At 39.3% G+C, this 19921-nt stretch overlaps 1 protein-coding gene across 11 annotated transcripts in view; it reads left to right on the top strand.

Moving 5' to 3' along the window:
• The window catches only part of Khdrbs3 (KH RNA binding domain containing, signal transduction associated 3), a 172200-nt gene that overhangs the window by 111043 nt on the left and 41236 nt on the right, over window positions 1-19921 (top strand). For all 11 annotated transcript variants that reach the window (XR_013046421.1, XR_013046420.1, XR_013046423.1 and 8 more), the window contains exon 7: window positions 9996-10078. Coding sequence is in view for 6 of the 11 variants with exons in the window: in XM_042264735.2 (XP_042120669.1) it covers window positions 9996-10078 (83 nt within the window). In the remaining 5 variants the exon portion in view is untranslated. The remainder of the gene's footprint in view (window positions 1-9995; window positions 10079-19921) is intronic.

Raw genomic sequence — 19921 nt, forward strand, 5'->3', positions numbered from 1 at the left:
TCTAGGTGCTCTTTCCTCCTAAGACCCCACAATGCCAGTCTCTAAGCTGAGTACTTAGGATTTTTGTTTTATGACTCACTTTGCTCTTGAATACAAAGTTCAAAGATTTTATCATCTTGTGAATTAAGAGAATCTAACAGATAGACCTAATATTGCCATCTGAAGCAGAACAGCCTATCATCCTTCAATCTGTAGGACTCGGTAGTGATCTGAGGGTTCTCAGTGATCAATCTGTAGGACTGGGTAGTGATCTGAGGGGTTCTCAGTGATCAGTCTGTAGGACTGGATAGTGATCTGAGGGGTTCTCAGTGATCAGTCTGTAGGACTGGATAGTGATCTGAGGGGTTCTCAGTGATCAGTCTGTAGAACTGGGTAGTGATCTGAGAGATTCTCAGTGATCAAGGTGTAGGAATGGGTAGTGTCTGAGGGGTTCTCAGTGATCAGTCTGTAGGACTGGATAGTGATCTGAGGGGTTCTCAGTGAGCTCTGAAAACTACCCAAGGAAAATTCTAACATCTGTGAGCTGGGTGCTGTCAGCTCAGCCCCTGTGGTGGGCCAGCAGCCCTTTCCCTGTCTCTGTAGGACTCACATCACAGGGCATACCTCTTGGCCAGCCATGACTCAGATGGGAGCACACTTGGAAGAATGAGCTGATCCATGAACTCCGTCTCTGGCAGCCATGTATTCATTCCGAAAGTATTCCTTAGATGCTCACTTAGTGCCAGGCACTGGGAAAAGGAATTAAGCTCTTGTTCTTGGGAGGTTGCGTGCACACTGGCAGACAGAGCCAGAAATAAGTACTGGGTATTAGCAAGAATCTGTTCCCTAGCCATGTTCCTGTAAGTACAAAAGGTGAAACAAAAACAGCAAGCAAAGGAGGACAGTTAGAGCCATAAAAAGTGAAAAAGCAAAAGAGAAAGATGTGGGGGAGAAGAGTTAGTTACTCGTTCACCAGCCTAGAGAAAAATCAAATCTGGACAGTAGACTTGTACTGTGGCTTATTTTCTCTGGTACTATCCTTTTCTCAGCCAGCACTTCATCCTTTAAATCACAGAATATAATTATCGGTGTGATAATTGTCTCAAAGATGCTCCATGGTGAGTATCAGTCCAGATACACAGGAGCGCAGCTGATTTTACGTCTAGTTGGTACCTTAGGATATCCGGCATCACATCGTCTGGAACCCTGTTTGAGAGAGGCAGCTATAGACATGTGTCAAATCCTAAGGAGTGGGTAGAAGAGAGGCTGATGGGATCTTTAAATAAATCAGAGCTTGGGAGGATCGAAGTTCCCACATGCCATGGTGAAGCAGCTAGTAGGCTTTGAATTACAGTCCAGAATGTGGTTCTCCCATGGGAGCTAAGACAGTTGCCTTCTTTGATGCAAGAGTCTCAACTTCATGGTGACAGAGGTATTTGTTTCTGTTCACTAAGTTTTCCAACAGTTCTGGGCATATCGTGTGTGTTCACAATCAGTAGAGAAATGTTAGCATACCCAGCTTAGTGGTACATACACGTAACTGCAGTGGAGAGGCTGAGGCAGGAGGATCACAAGCATGAGGGCAGCCTGAGCTATCTAGTGAGACCTTGTTATCAACAGTGAGGCTTTAGCATGATGCCACATTAGTACACACTCAGTGAAATGGTTTCCCCTCTTTCCTGTCACTGGACTATTTCTAGTTTAACATTGAAATTTTTCCTACTTACAGTTTTATCTTTCCCTTGCTTGTAAGAGTTCTAGCTTAACTGTCTCACTATTTCTCTGTTCTGTGTTTTAAGTACCTTAGAAAACCCAACCAATGTACTTCTATTTCTATTAGGTACAACACGGGTGGGAGACATTCTATTAGTGACTGACATGCATGTCTCTAAAGGCTGTACTGGGATCTGTACAGAGCCACAGTTAACCTTGGCGTTCAGTTCTTTAGTTACATCATAGCATTTGCAGAGTAGAAATGCAGACCTTGCATCTTGGGCAAGGTTTTCAGAGTTTATCTTCTTCTAAAGAAGTCATACTTGGATAGCTTTGATTTTTCTCTGACTCAGTAGTTCGAGAGTTAAAAGGATAGGGCTTTAAATGAAACAGAACCAGCTTTTGGGGAAAGTACTGGGCCAAACACTTTCACCTGCTTCTTTTTCTTGGTTAATCTTACACCACCATTGAAAGTAGTGGGAGCTGTGTTTTGATTCCCACTTTGCAGATTACCAAGTTGAGGTTCTGAGAATTTAGTGAGATCCCCACGGGTATGCACCACACCCAGTGCCACAGGTAAATTCGGAATGTGGCTGTCACATTCCCAAAGCCTGGGTGGAGCAACCTTGTGAGGCTCTTATAGCCACAAGGTGAGTGGCTCCCCATGACATCCCAGGGTTGCATATATCATATTTGATGCAGATCATGTGGGAAGGCTTTTATTGAGGGTTAGTAGTATTGCAGCCTGTGTCCTCACTTACAAAACCACTCAGCTCATATGTCCATTGTCATTAAAGACACTGTTGAAGCTCCATTGCCAAGGATATTATTTCCCCAAGTCCCAGCTAAAACGAATTTTTAAAAGTCTTTATTATTTGTTTTATAAACTCAACATAATTATTGTAAGCCTTAAATTTGCTGAAGCTTTTCACATTGTATCTGTATGGAAACTCCTCACATCACAAAATGGCCACTTGTCACTCTAGTTAACATGAAGTATTCATAATATAATTATCTCCCTTTAAAAGGATGCCACATTGAAGCAGTATTTTTTTAATCACTCTTTTAAATTCTCTCAATTTAAAATGGTTTCCCCAGGTTTAAATCTTATGCTTGATTTTACTTGTGACAGAAATAAAACTAGTGAGCCAGCTTGTTTCCTCTGTCCTCAAAGATGGCTTTAATGCAGTAATGTTCTGGTTATCTGGACATGTGCCACCATGGGAGTGGTACAGGAAGCATCTCCACCTGTGTCAGACAGAGCATATGTCCCTTGCTGCAGTCTCTTGTCACCGAGGGGTTCCTTGTCCCAGAGCTGTGTCTAAGCAGAACCCTCAGGTGTTTGCCTGATGAAAAAGCAAGCTCTGTGTGCATTTGCCCAGTTTTTAATAACGTCATTCTAGCTTTCAGAAATAGAATAGACTTCCAAAGGTGGTCATTTGCTCAAGGCAGAGAGTAGGAATCTGAGTGCTCGCCAAAAATGGTATAAATGGAATATGAGATCAAGATTTTCAACATTTTAATAAGTCCTGTGCTTGCCCTCTTCTGTAATGTTGCCTTGGCGTGCATTCATCTCAAGGAAACATTGATTGTATTTCCTGTGAGCTGGTCATGAATTTGTTCTTTTGTTCACTCACTCAACAGATGCTGCTACACTGCCTGCTCTATGTGAGATAAGACCATGCCCTGGTTTGCTCCCTGCTCCGTCTTCTCCATGCACTTAGTTATCACCCCTATGTCACTTCTTGCAGGGCTTCCTCCTTCTCGTTCATGATCTCCCTTTTAGTTCTCTGACCTCTGCACACACATATAAAGATAAACTTATATGCACACTCATATCATTTTAAATCTACCTTTCACCTGTAAGAGAAAATATACTGTATTTGTGTCCTCCTGAATCTGACTTATTTTGCTTAGCATAATGACTAACTGGGAGAAAAAAAGGAACCAGCTAGGTGATGTAGGGGAGGGCAGTGGGATACCAAAGAGAACAAAGTATAATGATACTTGTGCGTGAAGATAGGGGTGGTACAGAGAAAGGGGGATCAGGGAGTGGAGAAGAGTAGAGACTGGTCCTAACTCATCGGGACCCTCTAGACTGAAAAGCTTGAAAGGAGTCAGAGAAATAATTATAGATGCCAAATATATGTGAGTTAGCAATTATTATAGCTCAAAAATGATAGTTCTGTTTTCAGGCTAACTAACATTTGTTATCCAAGAAGGTGTCAGAGGAGAGAACACAAGTAGAGGCACCGCCAGTGAGAAGCAGAACTACTTCCTGAGCCTACGCAGGTGCCCACTGGGTCTGTGTCTGTATGAGCCAGGAAACAGAGAAGTCAGGAAGCACAAGTCTAGGTTTGCAGTTTAGCTAGTACTTCTAGGGGAATGTTTAGATGAAGATGCACCAGAGAGCCAAATGCAGATTCCCTGCTTTGTCCAGTTGGAAGATTCTAAAGGATCTGAAAGCTTCGGCAGGTTCTAATGAACCTACTAATGCCAGATAGACCTCAAACTTCATATCAGAATGCAGAGGGAGGCTGTGTGAGAGAGACTGAGGCCATACAAACAGATTCTCCAGCTGGACAGTACTACAGCAGAACTAATATAGAAGTGCAAGGATGTCCAGGGAAGACCTGTGCATGCCTCTAGATAGCATGAAGGGACTCCTAAGATACTTCCAGATTAATTCAATAGTTGGCTTAAAATACATTTCTGCCACCCACTTAAGGCATTTCTGGTTATTTGAGAAATAGCTAGAATTGTGAAGAAACTGAGAAAAGCTCAGGGCGAGGTGAGAGAAACAAACAAGATTGTCTTGTTTTTACCCAGTGTTCTGTCCAGCAGAACAGTGAGCATCATTGAGTCCTTGTTGTGTGTGGCTGTGCCTGGTCTGAAGGAAGCCTTTAAGACAGCCTCAGTTCATAATAGAATTGAAGTACGAAGCGAGTCATCCACAGGGGGCTGTTATGGAGCTATGCACATTAGGGTAAATGCTGACATTATACAGACACAGTGGACTGTTTTTGCCTGGCTGAAATTTTGGAGCAGAATTGAAGCCACTCATTTGAACTTTAGCCTAGAAAGCCTAGTGGCAGCAAGGGCAGTGGAGACACACCTGGTGAACTGGATGGATTTCTGCACTGGGGGCACAGAAGTGAGGCAGACACTGGAGGAGTGACATGTCATAAAAGAGAAAATGTGGGAGTGTGAGAAGTAACACAAAGATCTCCAGTGTAAAGAAAGTTCTAATGTATTGGCTGTGCTGGTGAAGTGTAGTGCACTCCTGTCTCAAGGCCCACAAGATTGAGTAGCTTAGATGTGTGACCCAACCAAAATCTCAACATCTTTCCTGTGCTGCCTTATTCATCTATTCAATGGTATGTTAAATTATATAGGAATAAAGTAGTGCGCACCGTATAGCATTCTAGTTAAAATTTTGAATTTTAGTCATTTATAATCTTAAATATATGTCAGGACTCTTCACTTGAACTACACTTTTTTACAGACATCTAACGTGTTGCTTAAGAAGCTGTAGCCCGTGTGTTTTCCAAGTTGTGAGTACCCCACAACGACTTCCTTGCACATCAGGCTTTACAGATCATCCTTTCTATTCTGCAGTGTTGCCAGATAGGAATTTCTACAACACAAGGCAATCATGTCACTCAAAATCCAGATGCCCATTCCTGAATTGGTCCTCCAGGTTAACGTTCCTGGCATTTCATCATCATCCTGCTATTTGTGTGTTTTACAGTGTTCATTCCAGCTCTCAGCCTCCCCGGATGCAAAAGTTCTGTTCCTCCCTTGCTTTATACCTTCAGTTCATTTTGACTAATTTTTAAGACCTTTCTTTGAAAAGGAAAGACTAGTTTTTCTCTGACTTCACACTAAACTTCCTTTGCTTGTCTCAATTGGTCTGGACTGTCTCACCTTCGTGCTTACCTTTGACATGATGAGTTATAAGGGTCTCTTTGGCTGTTCATTATCTCTGCCCCACTCCATTGTATGCCAGCCCACTCATTAGACATAGCAAGATCTCCATCCATGGTGTTTACTGCAGTGCTGGAGTCAGGTTAGATGATACATGAAAAGTTTAAACAGTGATTAGAAATGTTCTTGTTATTAGTTAGTGCCGGCTTTTAGCTTAGTTGTTGGTCAGAATTCATGTTACTGTTTTGTTATTGCTGTTAATGAAAATCATCTCAGAATTTGTTTTATGGCTACCTTGAATTGACCATTGAAAGATCATAGCAAAGTTAGTAATTTACCTTTAACTCTGAAGAACACTGTGGCTTGCTTTTTGTGTTACAATTTTATTCCTTTTATATATGACTCTGCCGCATTTTGTATTCATTTCTTCCTTTGTGACAAAACATTCAACTATATAGGCAATCATATATAATTTACATAAGACTTATTCCTGCAAGTTGGTAGTATCCATTTATGCTGATACTTGTTTTATCAAATCGAAAGCTTTTGAAACCTTCTGTTTAGATAACTGTTTTTTTTATGTCAAATAAAGTGAGTCTGCAAATGCTTTTTAAAAGTGAATACATAATGACCCAAGCCAAGATAGTTAGCAGTTTGATTTCCTTAAATAAACCTATACCTGCAAAATATGTCCAACTATTGTATCTATTTCTTTTTAATTTAAAAATACCAAGACTGGAGAGGTGGTTCAGCAGTTAAGAACAAGGACTACTTTTGGAATGGACTGGAATTCTGTTCCCCAAACTCATTTTAGGTTGCCTTTAATTGCCTATGCACCTGTAACTCAGCTCCCGGGAATTTTGATGCCTTTCTTCTGGCCTCCATGGGCATCTGCATTCATTCTCACATACATACACACCAACAAGCATGAATAAAAATAAAATATTTTAAGAGAATGAGGTAATCACTTTTGAGCCTATTATGTGATTCTCCTTTGCACATAGAAGCTTTTGACATTCTTCACCTTTTTGAGTTTTATTAAAACTCTAGGAAAAATGTGCCAATGTGAAATTGTGGGGTACCACTTCAGAATGATTATGTCAGGGTCCTCATGAAGTTCTTCCTATGCTGGACATGTATTTGTACTTTCTCATCCCTTCTGTATAGTCTGAGGATTTGCATAAATCTATAAAGAGATTCTGATACGTGAATACGCTGCACTGAGTTAGAGATTGATACTGACATTTCTTTGACCACATGATACATTTGCCTGCTTCCAGGGGCTGTGCACATATTTGAAATTACTGAATTTCCTGATGTTCTAAGGTGTTATTTATGGACCATTTAAACATTTAAAAAATACCAGTAGATCCAAAGCCACTGTGTAATTAACCCAAAAACCTAGAGCCAACTATAGTACATGATACAGTGGTTTTGTGGCCTAAATACATGTCTGATTCCTTTCTTTCTTTCTTTCTTTCTTTCTTTCTTTCTTTCTTTCTTTCTTTCTTTCTTTCTTTCTTTCTTTCTTTCTCTCTCTCTCTCTCTCTCTCTCTCTCTCTCTCTCTCTCTCTCTCTCTCTCTCTCTCTTTCTCTCTTTCTCTTTCTTGTTTGTTTTTGGTTTTTTTGAGACAGGGTTTCTTTGTGTAGCTTTGCACCTTTCCTGGAACTCACTCTGTAGTCCATGCTGGCCTCGAACTCACAGAGATCTGCCTGCCTCTGCCTCCAGAGTGCTGGGATTAAAGGCGTGCGCCACCACAGCCTGGTAAACATTGCTTTTCTTGATTGTTTTGAAGTTCACAGCCCTTTAGAAATAACAATGAGAGGCAGAGGCAGGAGGGTCTCTTGTGAGTCTGAGGCCAGCCTGGTCTACATAGAGCTCTGTCTCAAAATTAATCAACATGGAGGACGTGTGTTCCCCAAAGAATGAAAAGGTTGGCTTTTCTCTTATAGTTACTGTCTTTTCCTAGTTGAGTTATAAAAATTCTTTATCTATTCTGGAGAGTGAACCAAATCACATGTATTATTTGTACATATTTTCTCCCATGCAGTGGATTATCTTTTCATTTCTTTTAAATAGTGTCATTTGAAAATTAAAATCTTTGAATTTTTCCATATTCCTCAGCTCTTTGCCTTTGCTAGCCTATTAAAGAAATCACTGATCCAAGGTCAAGAAACTGTATAGTTATTCATGCTTACTTTCTGTTCTCAGAGTTCTTTACCTCTTCACATACAGATATGATGCATGTTGTGTTGATGTTTGCGTATGATGTGAGGTTGTCATTCAATTTTATCTTCTTATGTGTGGGTCCATCTGCAGGTGTGCCAGCATTATTCATTGAAAAGTCCCCAGTGAGTTGTAATTAAAACATGAATTGCATTTAAATTTGAATGGTAATTTCTGACTTTCTTTTTCTGTGTGCCTCTGAGTGGTGTATTGCTTTGGATACTGTAATTATTCATCAGATGTATGGACTTCTTTATTTGAGCCACTGTCATGCAGGTGTGTTTTGCTCTTCTTGGATGTATTGCTCTGTAGACATACAATAGTATTATTTATATATAAAAATAAAAGTTGTCCTTTATGTATACCTAAATAGGAAGCTTTTCCTGTACCTTCAAGTTGCTGATGGTTCTCACTTCTCTGAAGGGCTCCCTCTGTTGTTTCCTAAAAAGTGTATCTACTGCTAGAAAGTATTCCGTTTTTATCTGCTAAGTAGTGCTTCCTCCTTTATTTTTGAAGGAGCGTTTCATTGGCTATAAAGTATTGTAACCAGTGCCGCTCCCGATGTGAAATAGTCACTCACCAGAGCCCACTCTTCTTGTCTAAGCTTCCTTTGTGTCTGGGATCTGGGTTCTCACTGTCTTCCAGGCACTGTCCTTCCTGTTACGGTCAGGATGCTCCTGTGTCCTTTCTGGCACTTACAGTTATGGGTCTCTGAAGTTTTACTATTTGGGAATGTTAAGCTTCTTGGGTATGTAAAGTTTTTTCATCAAATTGGGGAAGTTTTGAACCAGTTGTTTCTCTGAATATTTTCCTCCTCATCCATTTGGTGTTCACAGGTCTCTGATGTTGTGTTCTTTTTTTCCCCCATCCTCTATTCTCAGCATGTCTATCGTCAAGTTCAATGACTTCTTTCCAGTCTTTCTGCTAATGAGACGACTGAAGTTTCTGCTTTAATTATTGGTTTTCAAGCCAAGCATTTACCTTGGCTTCTCTGTATAGTCTCTATTTGATGAGGTGATATACTGAGGTTTTACTTGATCGTAACAGTTTCTTTAAGTTCCTTGGCTATGTTCAAGATGTTGGTTTAAATTCTTTGCCTAGCAGATTCAATGTCTCAACTTCTCCAGAGATGATTTTTATTATCAGCTATTTTTCTTATAGAGAGACCATATTTGTGTGGGTTTTTCACATGTCTCAATTTCTTGTTTTGAACTAGACACAATATATTAATTAATCATCGACTCTAGGAGTCATATTTTTCCAGGATTTGTTATTTGTTTTTATTTTATATTTTGGACTATTCAAAACAAATTGTGTGAAGTCTGTGTGTGTCAGGTGTGGCCACTTTAGTCTCTTCTGCATTAATGTCAATGCCTGGCTTCTGATGGGAGTGTGCTTATGTATAGTGGTACTCATACCCAGCATGCACATAGCCAGTTTACCCATGACTCAGCATTAGAAGCCCATTCTTTCCCTATGCTGGATCTCAGGGTCAGCCAACAGAAACATCTCTGTGGTCTTTTCTGAGTCATGAGACATGGCACTGAGGTGGGCACTGCCCTCTAGATGCCCAGGAATATTTTTTATGCTTATCAATTAACCCTTTTGCCCAGTATTTCTCCACAATCTCAAGCAGCTAAAATCTTAAACAAATGGCTCTAATTATTCTCTTCAGCTAAGCCCTAGGGAGTGAGCCTGCTGTACTAAGGAGAGAGCAAAGTCAGAGCAGATGAAGACCGCTCACAGGAAACCATTACTAAAGGGTGTTCCAGTTTCCTCTCTGCACCTCAGTGGCTTTCAGGCTGTTGCTAAGTGAAAATATCACATAGCTCTGTTCTTACCAAGATTTAGCCATGCTTTCTTTGTTTGTGTGTTTGTTTTTAAATAAATAATCTTTGGCTCTCTGCAGCTCTATGGTTCATTTTTGAATCTTTACCATGGCGATCTTAGCTATGGTTTCCAGCACTTGCTTTTTTGAGAGAACTTTGGAAGCTTCTCGCTCTGGCCATTAGACTGAAGCCACAAGTGCACTTCTCCTCACACCGTGGTTATACTCAGTTAGCATCAGCTGGTGTCATGCAGGGACTGGAAACAGTGTTCTTTCTTTCCAGCACATCTTCTCAATGTCCCTCCTTCTGGTATATTTCAGGACTATGATGATGGGTACGGTACTGCATACGATGAACAGAGTTACGACTCCTATGACAACAGCTACAGCACCCCAGCCCAAAGGTAAGAGTCACCCCTCGCTGCCAGGCTATCCATGAGCTTGACACAGGACCCTTCCACAGGGGGGTGTGACTGTCAGCTAGTGGGGCTGATTTGACTTGCTGTCTGTTGTTTCTTCTAACTGGAGAAGTGGAATCTGCCCTTCCCAGTACCGTGTATTAACGCCCCTGGAAACCATCATGCTAAAGCACCTGGACTTGAGAACTACGTTTAATTTTATCTACTCTGAAAATTTGACCCAAATGTTTAATATCATCCTAAGGAAGGGTGATTTCCTCAAAGTGGGTAGGCATTCAATCCTAAGGCCACCAAACTCCATAGGAACAGTGAACATCCTGCCTCTCTGGAGAATAGTAATGCCAGAGCTTGGCTTGCTGTCCACAGAACATTGTGCAGTGATGAGCAGTGATGCGCCTGTCTCCCAGCAGCTTCCGTTTTTGTAAATGTAACCATTTCATCCTGATGAGACCCCCTCCCCCAAAAAAAAATTGTTTACACCAAATACTGGTCCTGCAGTGACTGAAAGCCTAAACATAGGCTGTGTGTCTGTAGTGATGTGTAGTCCAGGCACATTTGTGGATGTGGTGCCTGCCCCTCAAGCTGTGAGTGAATGCATGGGTTCTCTTACCTATAAACTCTGATGCTGGCCAGGGGAGAATAGTAAACAATTTTCATCTTTGCTCTTGACATCCTCCTTTGTATATAGCCTAGGACAGACAGATGGCCTTCAGACCTAGGCTGACGGGTGATCTTTTTCAGTGGATGCCGTGTTCTTCGTGTTTGTGTCATTAGTTCTTGAGACAGAGGCACTCCTACGGCTTGTTGAAAATGACAGCAAGAAGCTGCATGAGGCTTGCCCTACAGCTCCTGCTGTAGCTAGACTAATACTTCCTGAAGGATCCTACTGTAGAGAGCAAGGAGGAGGGTAACAGAAGAAGTCATGTGTCCAAAATCACACCGTAATTTGAATGAGGAGAAGGGTCTATAGTCGTATCTTCTAACTCAAAGACTACTCTTTACAACTAGACATTTCTCTACTTAAAAACATAAATACCCATAAATGTTCATTTTCAGTATGAAATGCCCTGGTGAAGCACATGCATCTTCTACTTCATAACACTTTCTCAGTGTGTGGTTTCCGTCTACCCTGTTCTCATCAGGTCTATCACCCAGGCCAAGTGAACATATTTTATAAGAAGCATATCCTATAAGATAGACACTGTGCCTGTGGAAGAGGAGACTGAATAACAAAGAGATTGATCACACTCTGTCAGATGGTTTCCCTGTACTTTTTAGTGAGTACTGGCCCCACCCCCATCTGGAACTGGAATCTAGTGCTGTTGTATGTTTTTGCTTGAGCTGTGTGATGATCTGAGTATGTGAATATTCTAGACAGTGTGTTAGTACTTATGTCCCTTAGTTGTCTCACTTCTAGCTAGCATACATTTTTCTTTATCTAAAAATTTTCTCATACATTTTAATCATATTCTTTCCAAACTCCTCCCAGATTCTCCCTACTGTCCTACCCATCCAACTTCCAACTTCATATTGTCTGTCTGTCTGTCTACCTATTTGTCTGTCTGTCTATCTATCTATCTATCTATCTATCTATCTATCTATCTATCTATCTATCTATCTATCTCTCTCAAAAAAAAAAAAAAAAAAAAAAGAAAGAAAGGCAAAACAAAAAAAAGCAAAATGAACCCAAAAGTGCACGTACACACTGTTTGGATCTTGTGGGTCTTGTGTATGCTGTCATACTCTTTGTGAGCTCATTTATATACTAGGCCTTTTGTGTCTGCAAGACACTGTTTTGGTGGAGTCATTCACCATCTCTGACCCTTACAATCTCTCCACCTCCTCTTCCATATAAATCCCTGAGCCTTGAGGGGAGGTGTTTGATGAAGACTTCCCATTTAGGATTGAGAGTTCCAAAACCTGTCACTCTGCACATTGTCCATTCATGAGGCTTTGTCTTAATTATCATCTACTGTAAGAAGAAACTTCTTATGAGGATTGAATAATGCACTGATCTATAGGTATAGCAGTATATCAAGAATCATTTTATTGTTATACTCCTTTAGCAGAATAATAGAAATAGGTGTTGCCTAGGTCCCATGAGTTACCTAGTCTCAGGTTCTTGGCCATTTTAGCAGTGTCAGACATTGGTTTCATCTCATGAAGTGGATGTATTTTTCTAGTTTTATTTTTGAGTTCATAATATAATTACATCATTTCTCTCTAGCCCCCTTTCCCTCCAACCTGTCCCATATATCCCTCCTTGCTCTTATAAAATTTGGCCTCTTTTATCATTAATTGTTGTAACATGCATATATGTACATATATGTAAATATAATTAATATATCAAATATATATTCCTAAATATAACCTGCCCAGTCTGTTTAATGTTACTTGTATGTTCCCAGGGCTGACAGTTTGGTATAGGATAACCTATCGGGAAGACCATTTCTCCAACTCTCAGCATTGCTTAGTTGCCTGTAGTTCTTGGTATAGGGTTGAGACTTTGTGGTCTTTCTCTCACTCCACTTTGGCCTGTCTGTTGTTGTTATCCTTTTTTTGTCTCATGTTTAGGCAGTAGTGTTGGTGAGACCTTATGCATGTAGCTTCTGACAATTCTAAGAGATACAGTCTCACAGTAAACTCCCTGATCCTCTGGCTCTTAATATATTTCCACCCCATCCTCTGCAGTGTCTCTTAGGTGTGGAAGTTGTTCTGGAGGTGTGTTCATTGAAACTAGACTTCATAACTCTGCATTTTAAATGGTTGTGGTTTTCTAGAATGATCCTCATCTATTGCAAAGAGAAGTAACATTGATAAGGGGTGAGAACTACACTTATCTGTGGGTATAAAAGCAAATATTTAGAGTGTAGTTAGGGATTATGCTCATTTAGTAAAGTGGTGGTTGTAGGTTCTCCTCTAAGATCTATGACTTCACTAGCCATGGGTAGCTTGCTAGGTTTCCAGTGCCAGTCCTGATTTCCTTTTTGTTGAATGAGTCTTAAGTCCAATTACAGAGCTGGTGGTTACTGCCAAGGTATGCATGCCACTACTGCACTCTTAGGATTATTGTGCCATGATGGTCATTATTGTGGCTGATAGACCTCATAGCTGAATAAGAGTGTTGATTGCTTACTTCCTTTAGAAGCTTCCATGGGACCTTCTGGTAAGTTCCAGCTCAGGGGCCCCTAGGTCATGAAGTACTCTTTAAAGCCAATCAGAAAGTGATTGGTTGCCCCCATAACATTTGTGCCATTAGTACAACAATATATCTTACAAACAGGTTGCTGTTGGGCATGTCAGAGTTTGTACCTGAGTGATATTGATGATTAGTTTTCTCCTCTGGTAGCATGTAAAATATAATAGCACCATGAACATTAGTGAGTAGGGGTGAAGGATCTAACTGGGCACCAGCTGAATTTCTCCGTGATCAATGACATATGTAACTGTTGATAATAATAGGGCCTTACTGTCAGGTTATGGAGAGTAATCAAAAGCTTTGGCAATAGTCTTTTCTGTGTGGAGGTTTCCATGGGGCAATGAATCAACAAGATGTACCTCATTCCTGACATTGAGGTTAGTGTAAGATGTGTAGTTGATTCATTGTCTCTTCTATTGCTTCTATTACTCTTTAATTCTTTTCATATATGTATCTATTTTAGGAAGCTTCTGCAGTATTAAGTTTCCATATGGTTTTTCAAAAGGCCATTTTGTTAATTGCCCCACCTTGTATTCCCTCCTTTAGCCTGCCCTCACACTCCTCTCCCCATTTAACCATTGTGTTCTAGATTCTACTTTATCTCCTTTTATAAACTTGCCTCCTGCATACTCACATCCCTTGCAAGTTATCTAACCTCTGTGGTTATTTAGTTTGAAACACATATCTAAAGTTAAAACAAAATTCACATAGGACAAAAAAACAGGCACTTTGTCTCTTTAGATCTGGGTTACCTCACTCAGGATGACATTTTTTCTCCATTTATCTTCAAATTTCATAATTTTATTTTTCAAAGCAGTTGGATAATATTCATTGTGTCAATATATCACATTTTTGTTATTTATGTTAGGCTCTTTTCCTGTTTCTGGCTATTATGTACATGGATGAGCTAAGATACAGTCTTTGGGTTCATGCCATTTCTACCTCCCTAGGAGCTGCCACACAGATTTCCATAGCAGCTGAACAAACTTCCAGTCCCACCAGGGATGGATTTGCAGTCTCACCAGCAGTGGATGAGTGTTCCTCTTACTCTGCATCCTATCCAGAATGAGCTGTCATTGGTTTTATTGATCTTGGCCATTCTGACTGGGATAAAAGTAAATTTCAAAGTAGTTTTGATTTGAATTTCAATGGTAGCTAAGGATATTGAACATTTTTAAGTGTTTCTACGCTGTTTGTTTTTATCTTTTGAGAACTCTGCTTAGTTCTGTACCCCTTGTTTTCTTGATCCGTTCTTTTTTAGTTCTTTATCTATTCCAGCTACTATCGCTATGCCACATGTGTATTTGGTAAAGATCTTTTCCCATTCTGTAGTGTGCTGCTTTGCTTGAGTGCTGGTGTCCTTTACCATATAGAAGATCTTTAGCAACATGAGGTGTCATTTATTAGTTGGTCTTTGTGCCTGTGCTCAGTGTCCCATTCCCTTCCTGTGCTGATGAGTTTAAGCCTGTTCTCCACTTTCTCTTTTATCAGATTCAGGTTTTATGTTGAGGTCTTTGATCCATTTGGAGTTGAGTTTTGTAAGGTTGATCAACATGCAGCCATCCAGTTTGACCTTTGCCATTTGTTGAAGATATTATCTTTCCTCCAGTGTGTATTTTTGGCTTATTTATTTATTTATTTATTTATTTATTTATTTATTTATTTACGACTCAGGTGTCCATAGATGTCTATAGTCTTCAGTTTGATTCCATTGTTCAGTGTGTCTGTTTTTTATGCTAATACCATACTGTTTTTATTACTATAGCGCTGTAACACAACTTGATATCAGGGATAGTGAGACCTCCAGCAGTTCTTTTACTGTTCAGAATGGTTTTAGCTATCTGGAGTATTTTTTTTTTTTTTTTTTTTTTTTTTTTGGTTTTTGTTTTTTTTTTTTGGTTTTTTTTCGAGACAGGGTTTCTCTGTGTAGCTTTGCGCCTTTCCTGGAACTCACTTGGTAGCCCAGGCTGGCCTCGAACTCACAAAGATCCGCCTGCCTCTGCCTCCCGAGTGCTGGGATTAAAGGCGTGCGCCACCAACGCCCGGCCTATCTGGAGTATTTTTATGTTTCCCTTTGTTGTTGTTGTTGTTGATGATGATTCTGTTAAGTGTTGTGTTGGAAGTTTGATAGGATTGCACTGAATCTATAAGTTGCTTTTTATAATATGGCCATTTCACTGTATTAATCCTATGGATCTGTGAGCATGGGACATATTTCAATCTTTTGATGTCTTAAGTTTCTTTCTTCAGTTTCTTAAAACTTTCATTATACAAGTTTTTCACTTGATTGGTTACAGTTATCCCAAGGTTTTTGTTTGTTTTGGTTTTTGTTTTGTTTTGAGGCGACTGTAAAATGTACTGTTTCCATGATTTCTTTTTTAGTCTATTTGTATTTACATATAGAAAGGTTACTGATGCTTGTGTATTAATTTTGAATCCTCCTAATTTGCTCAGTGTTTATCAGTTGTAACAGTTTCCTGATGAAGATTTTAGTGACTTCATGTATAAAATCATTTCATTTGCAAACAGTCATGTTCACATTTTTCTTTCCTGTTTGAATTCTCCTGCTTTCCTTCCGTTGTCTTACTGCTCTAGCTAGCATTTCAAGGCTTTAATGGAATAGGTGTGGCGAGTGCATAGCCTTCCTTAGTTCTGGATGTCAGTGAGCTTGCTCTAAATTCCCTTGACGCTGTTGAGATGTGCCACCATATCCCTAGTCTCTCCAGCACTTAATCGTGAATGGGTGTCAGATTTTCCAAAGGCCTTTGCTCCATCTAATGAGATGATTACATGGAATTTGCCTTTCAGTTTCTTTTTTATATGGATTACATTTAACAATTTACATATGTTGAGCCATCCCTGCATCTCTGGGATGAAGTCTACTTAATAAGGGTGGATGATCTTTTTGATGTGTATTTGGATTCAGTCTTCAAGGTTTTTTTTTTTTTTTTTTTTTTTTTTTTTGAGAATTTTGCATCTGTGTTCATGAGAAAGCCTGGTTTATACTTTCTCTTTTAGTTGATTCTTTGTGTGGTTTTGCTAGCTGTATAATAGTGGCTTCATAAAAAGAATTAGGAAATGTTCCTTTAGATTCTATTTTTTGGACTAATTTGAGGAGGATTGGTGATCTTCTTTGAAGGTCTGATAGAATTCTGCAATGAATCCAACTGGCCCTGAGATTCTTTGGGTTGGGAGATTTTTAATGACTGCTTCTATTTCACTAAAGGCTATGGCCTGTTTAAATTGTCTGTTTTTTCAACTTGATTTACTAGATCATATATATTAAGAAATTTATCTTTTATTTTAGGTTTTCCAGTTTGGTAGATTTCAGATTTTTAAATATATCATGATGATTCTCTGAATTTCCTGAGTGTCTCTTGTAATGTCCTCTTTTCATTTCTAGTTTTATTAATTTAGATCCTGTCTCTCATCTTTCAGTTAATCGAGCCAGGGGTTTGTTAATCCTGTGGGTTTTTTCAAAGAATCAACACTTCATTTCATTGATTCTTTATGGGTCTTTTTTTTTTTTTTTGTCTGTTTGTCTATCAGTCTGTTTGTCTGATTCTGTTTCACTGATTTTTGTCCTGAGTTTGGTTATTTCCTCCCATCTATTCATTTTGGTATTGTTTCTTCTTGTTTTTGTAGAACTTTCAAGTGTGTTGTTGTTATCAATATGAAATTTCTCCAGGTTATTTTAATATAGTGACTTAGTGCTATGAACTAGTGTCTTAGAACTGCCTTATGTTCCTTAGGTTTGAGCATGCTGTGTTTTCATTATTAATTTTCTTCTTGACCTAATGTTTATTCTGTAGTGAGTTGTTCAGCTTCCATGAGTTTGTATACTTTCTTCTGATTCTTTATTCTTATATTTAGATTTAATCTGTGGCATCAAATATGATGTATGTCATTTTTCCTGTGTTCTTATATCTGTTGAGACTTGCTTTTTATCCTAACATGTGTTCAATTTTGGAGAAAGTTTCATGGGCTGCTGAGAAAAAAGTATGTTCTTTAGTGTTCGGTTGGAATGTTTTGTAGATTCATAGAGGTCCATTTGATTTATGACATTATTTAACTCCAGCATTTCTCTGTTTAGTTTTTGTCTGAATCAACTGTCTTGGAGAGAGTGGGTTATTAAAGTCACCCACTGCCACTGTGTTAGAGTCAATATTTGATTTTACATTTAGTAGTGTTTCTTTTACGAACTTGGGTCCTTTTGTGTCTGGTGCCTAAATGTTTAGAATTGCAATATCCCCTTGCTAGATGTTTTGCCTTTGAGTAAGTGCTATCCTTCTTTACCTCCTCTGGTTAGTTTTAATTTGAAGTCTGATATGCTAGGTATTGAAGTAGCCATACCTGTTTGCTTCTTGGTGCCATTTGTTTGGAATAACTTTTTTATATATACTTTTTCAGAGTCAATATTTTACCTTGATATTAAGGTATATTCCTTCGATGTAGCAGAAGGATGGATCCTATTTTTGCATTCATTCTGTTAGTCTGTGTCATTTCATTGAGAAATCGAGACCATTAATATTGAAAGTTACTAATGAATACTATTTGTTGATTCCTGGAACTTTGTTGTTATGGTGTGAGGTTTCCCCCTCCTTCAGCTAACTGTTCTGGGATGGGATTGCTTATTTATTATGTCCTCTTGGGTGTAGTTAACTTTATCTTCAGACGGGTGCCTTTAAGTGCCTTCTGTAGAGCTGAGATGGTAGATAGAATTTCCTTATATTTGTTTTTATTATGAAAATGTTTTTTCTCTCTCCCTTGATGTGATTGATAACTTTGCTGAGTATCATAGTCTTGACTGGCATCTGTGGTCTCTGAAGGCTGCAGAACATCCGTCCAGACCCTTCTGGCTCTGAGTCTCCTTTGAAAAGTCTAATAGGTCAGCCTTTATATATGACTTGGTCTTTTTCCCTTGCAACTTTTAATATCCTTTCGTTGTTTTATACTTTTAATGTTTTGATATATTTTGTGTGTGCTGAGGGGACTTTCTTTTCTGGTCAATTTGATGTTCTGTGTGTTTCTTTTATCTTGATAAAGGCATCTGTTTATTTAGATTGGGAAAATTTTCTTCTGTGCTTTTTATTGAAAATATTTTCTGTGCCCTTGAGCTGGGTTTCTTTTTCTTCTTCTATCTCTAGTATCTGTAAGTTTGGTCTTTTCAAAACATCCTAGATTTCCTGGATGTTTTGTTTGTGGATTTTTTTTTAATTTAACACTTTCTTCAATTGAATTATGCATTCTATCCTGTCTTCAAGACCGGAGATTCTCTCTTCCATGTCATGTACTCTGTTGGTGAAGACTTGCCCCTGAGGTGTGTGTTTAACAGCCTGAGCTTTCCATTTCTACTTTGATCTCAATCTGGGTTTTCTTTGGTGATTCTATTTCTCTGTTAAATTCTATTTTCATGTCTTGGATTGTTTTCTTTATTTCATTCAACTGTTTGTGCTTTCATGGTCTTCTATAAGGGATCTATTCAAATCTTCTTTACAGTACTTGTTGTTTTGGAGTCCTTGTCTTGTGCTTCAGCTAAATTACTTTTCTCAGGGCCTGTTGTAATATGGCTGTTGGTTTCTGGAGCAGACATATCGCCTTGATTGATCATCTTTGTGTCTTTTGAGCTGTGGTCTAAGCATCTGGAGTTCTAAGGTTTGAGTTGTTTCTTGGTGTAGATATCTGGACTCCTTTTTGTGGGATGGGTAGTCTGTCCTGTTGTCTATTACCACTCTAGGTCCTAGCCAAGTGTGGTTGGGAGGCACATACTAGAGAGATTCTGGGTCCCATTCTAGGATGGTTATCTGTGGGTCCCTGCTAGAAAGAGTGATTCTGTGGGTCAGTGGGAGTCACAAAGGTATAGAGATGACCTAGAAAGAAAGTCTGAAATGGGCACCAGCAAAGTACTAGGAGGATGCTGGGTCTGCACCAAGAGGCCATGTCTCAAAGGGATGGAGTGGTCTTCTTATGTTTTGATTTTGGTTTTTCAAGAGTGTTGGTCCCATCCAGCATAGTTACTATAGGTAAGAGTAGAAAACAAACACATTGCAAGACTTCAGTCCAGATGATCTTCTGTTTCCTGAACTACCTTTAAGAGCCAGATTTAAAGCCCTTACAAATAAGACAGTAATGTCACAGTGAGTCTCTGATAAGCAAACAGAATGAAAAGCAAGTTACTTAAAGTATACTCTAAATCAGGATCAGAGTTTATTGGAGTTTAAGCCATTACTTTCATGTCTCGCTCAATCTAAAGGACAATGGCAAGAGTTGGGTCTGGACTGGTGAAGCTTGTGATCTTTTCACTTAAATATGGTGATACATAAATATAATGGGAAGCACTCCTTTCAGTCCTTCAGTCATTGGATCAGTGGTTCTTGAATGTCTGCCAAGTGCTAGGCACTGCTCTTAGGGTTTGATGCCAAAGACTGTTAACATAGAACCTGTCATTGGAAAGGTCACTGGCTGTAAGGAATCAAATGTAAATACTTAATTGTAAGCCATTCTGAGAAGCCTGAGAAGTTTCATTGGAAAGACTACAAAATTCCAGTTTGGAATTTATGGATATATCTGAGAGAATAGAGTAAGGAGTAGTCTCCAGATGGCGGTCAGGGAAAGGACCACATAGCAAG

Source organism: Peromyscus maniculatus, chromosome 20 (assembly GCF_049852395.1).
Source record: "Peromyscus maniculatus bairdii isolate BWxNUB_F1_BW_parent chromosome 20, HU_Pman_BW_mat_3.1, whole genome shotgun sequence".
Taxonomy (NCBI): domain Eukaryota; kingdom Metazoa; phylum Chordata; class Mammalia; order Rodentia; family Cricetidae; genus Peromyscus; species Peromyscus maniculatus.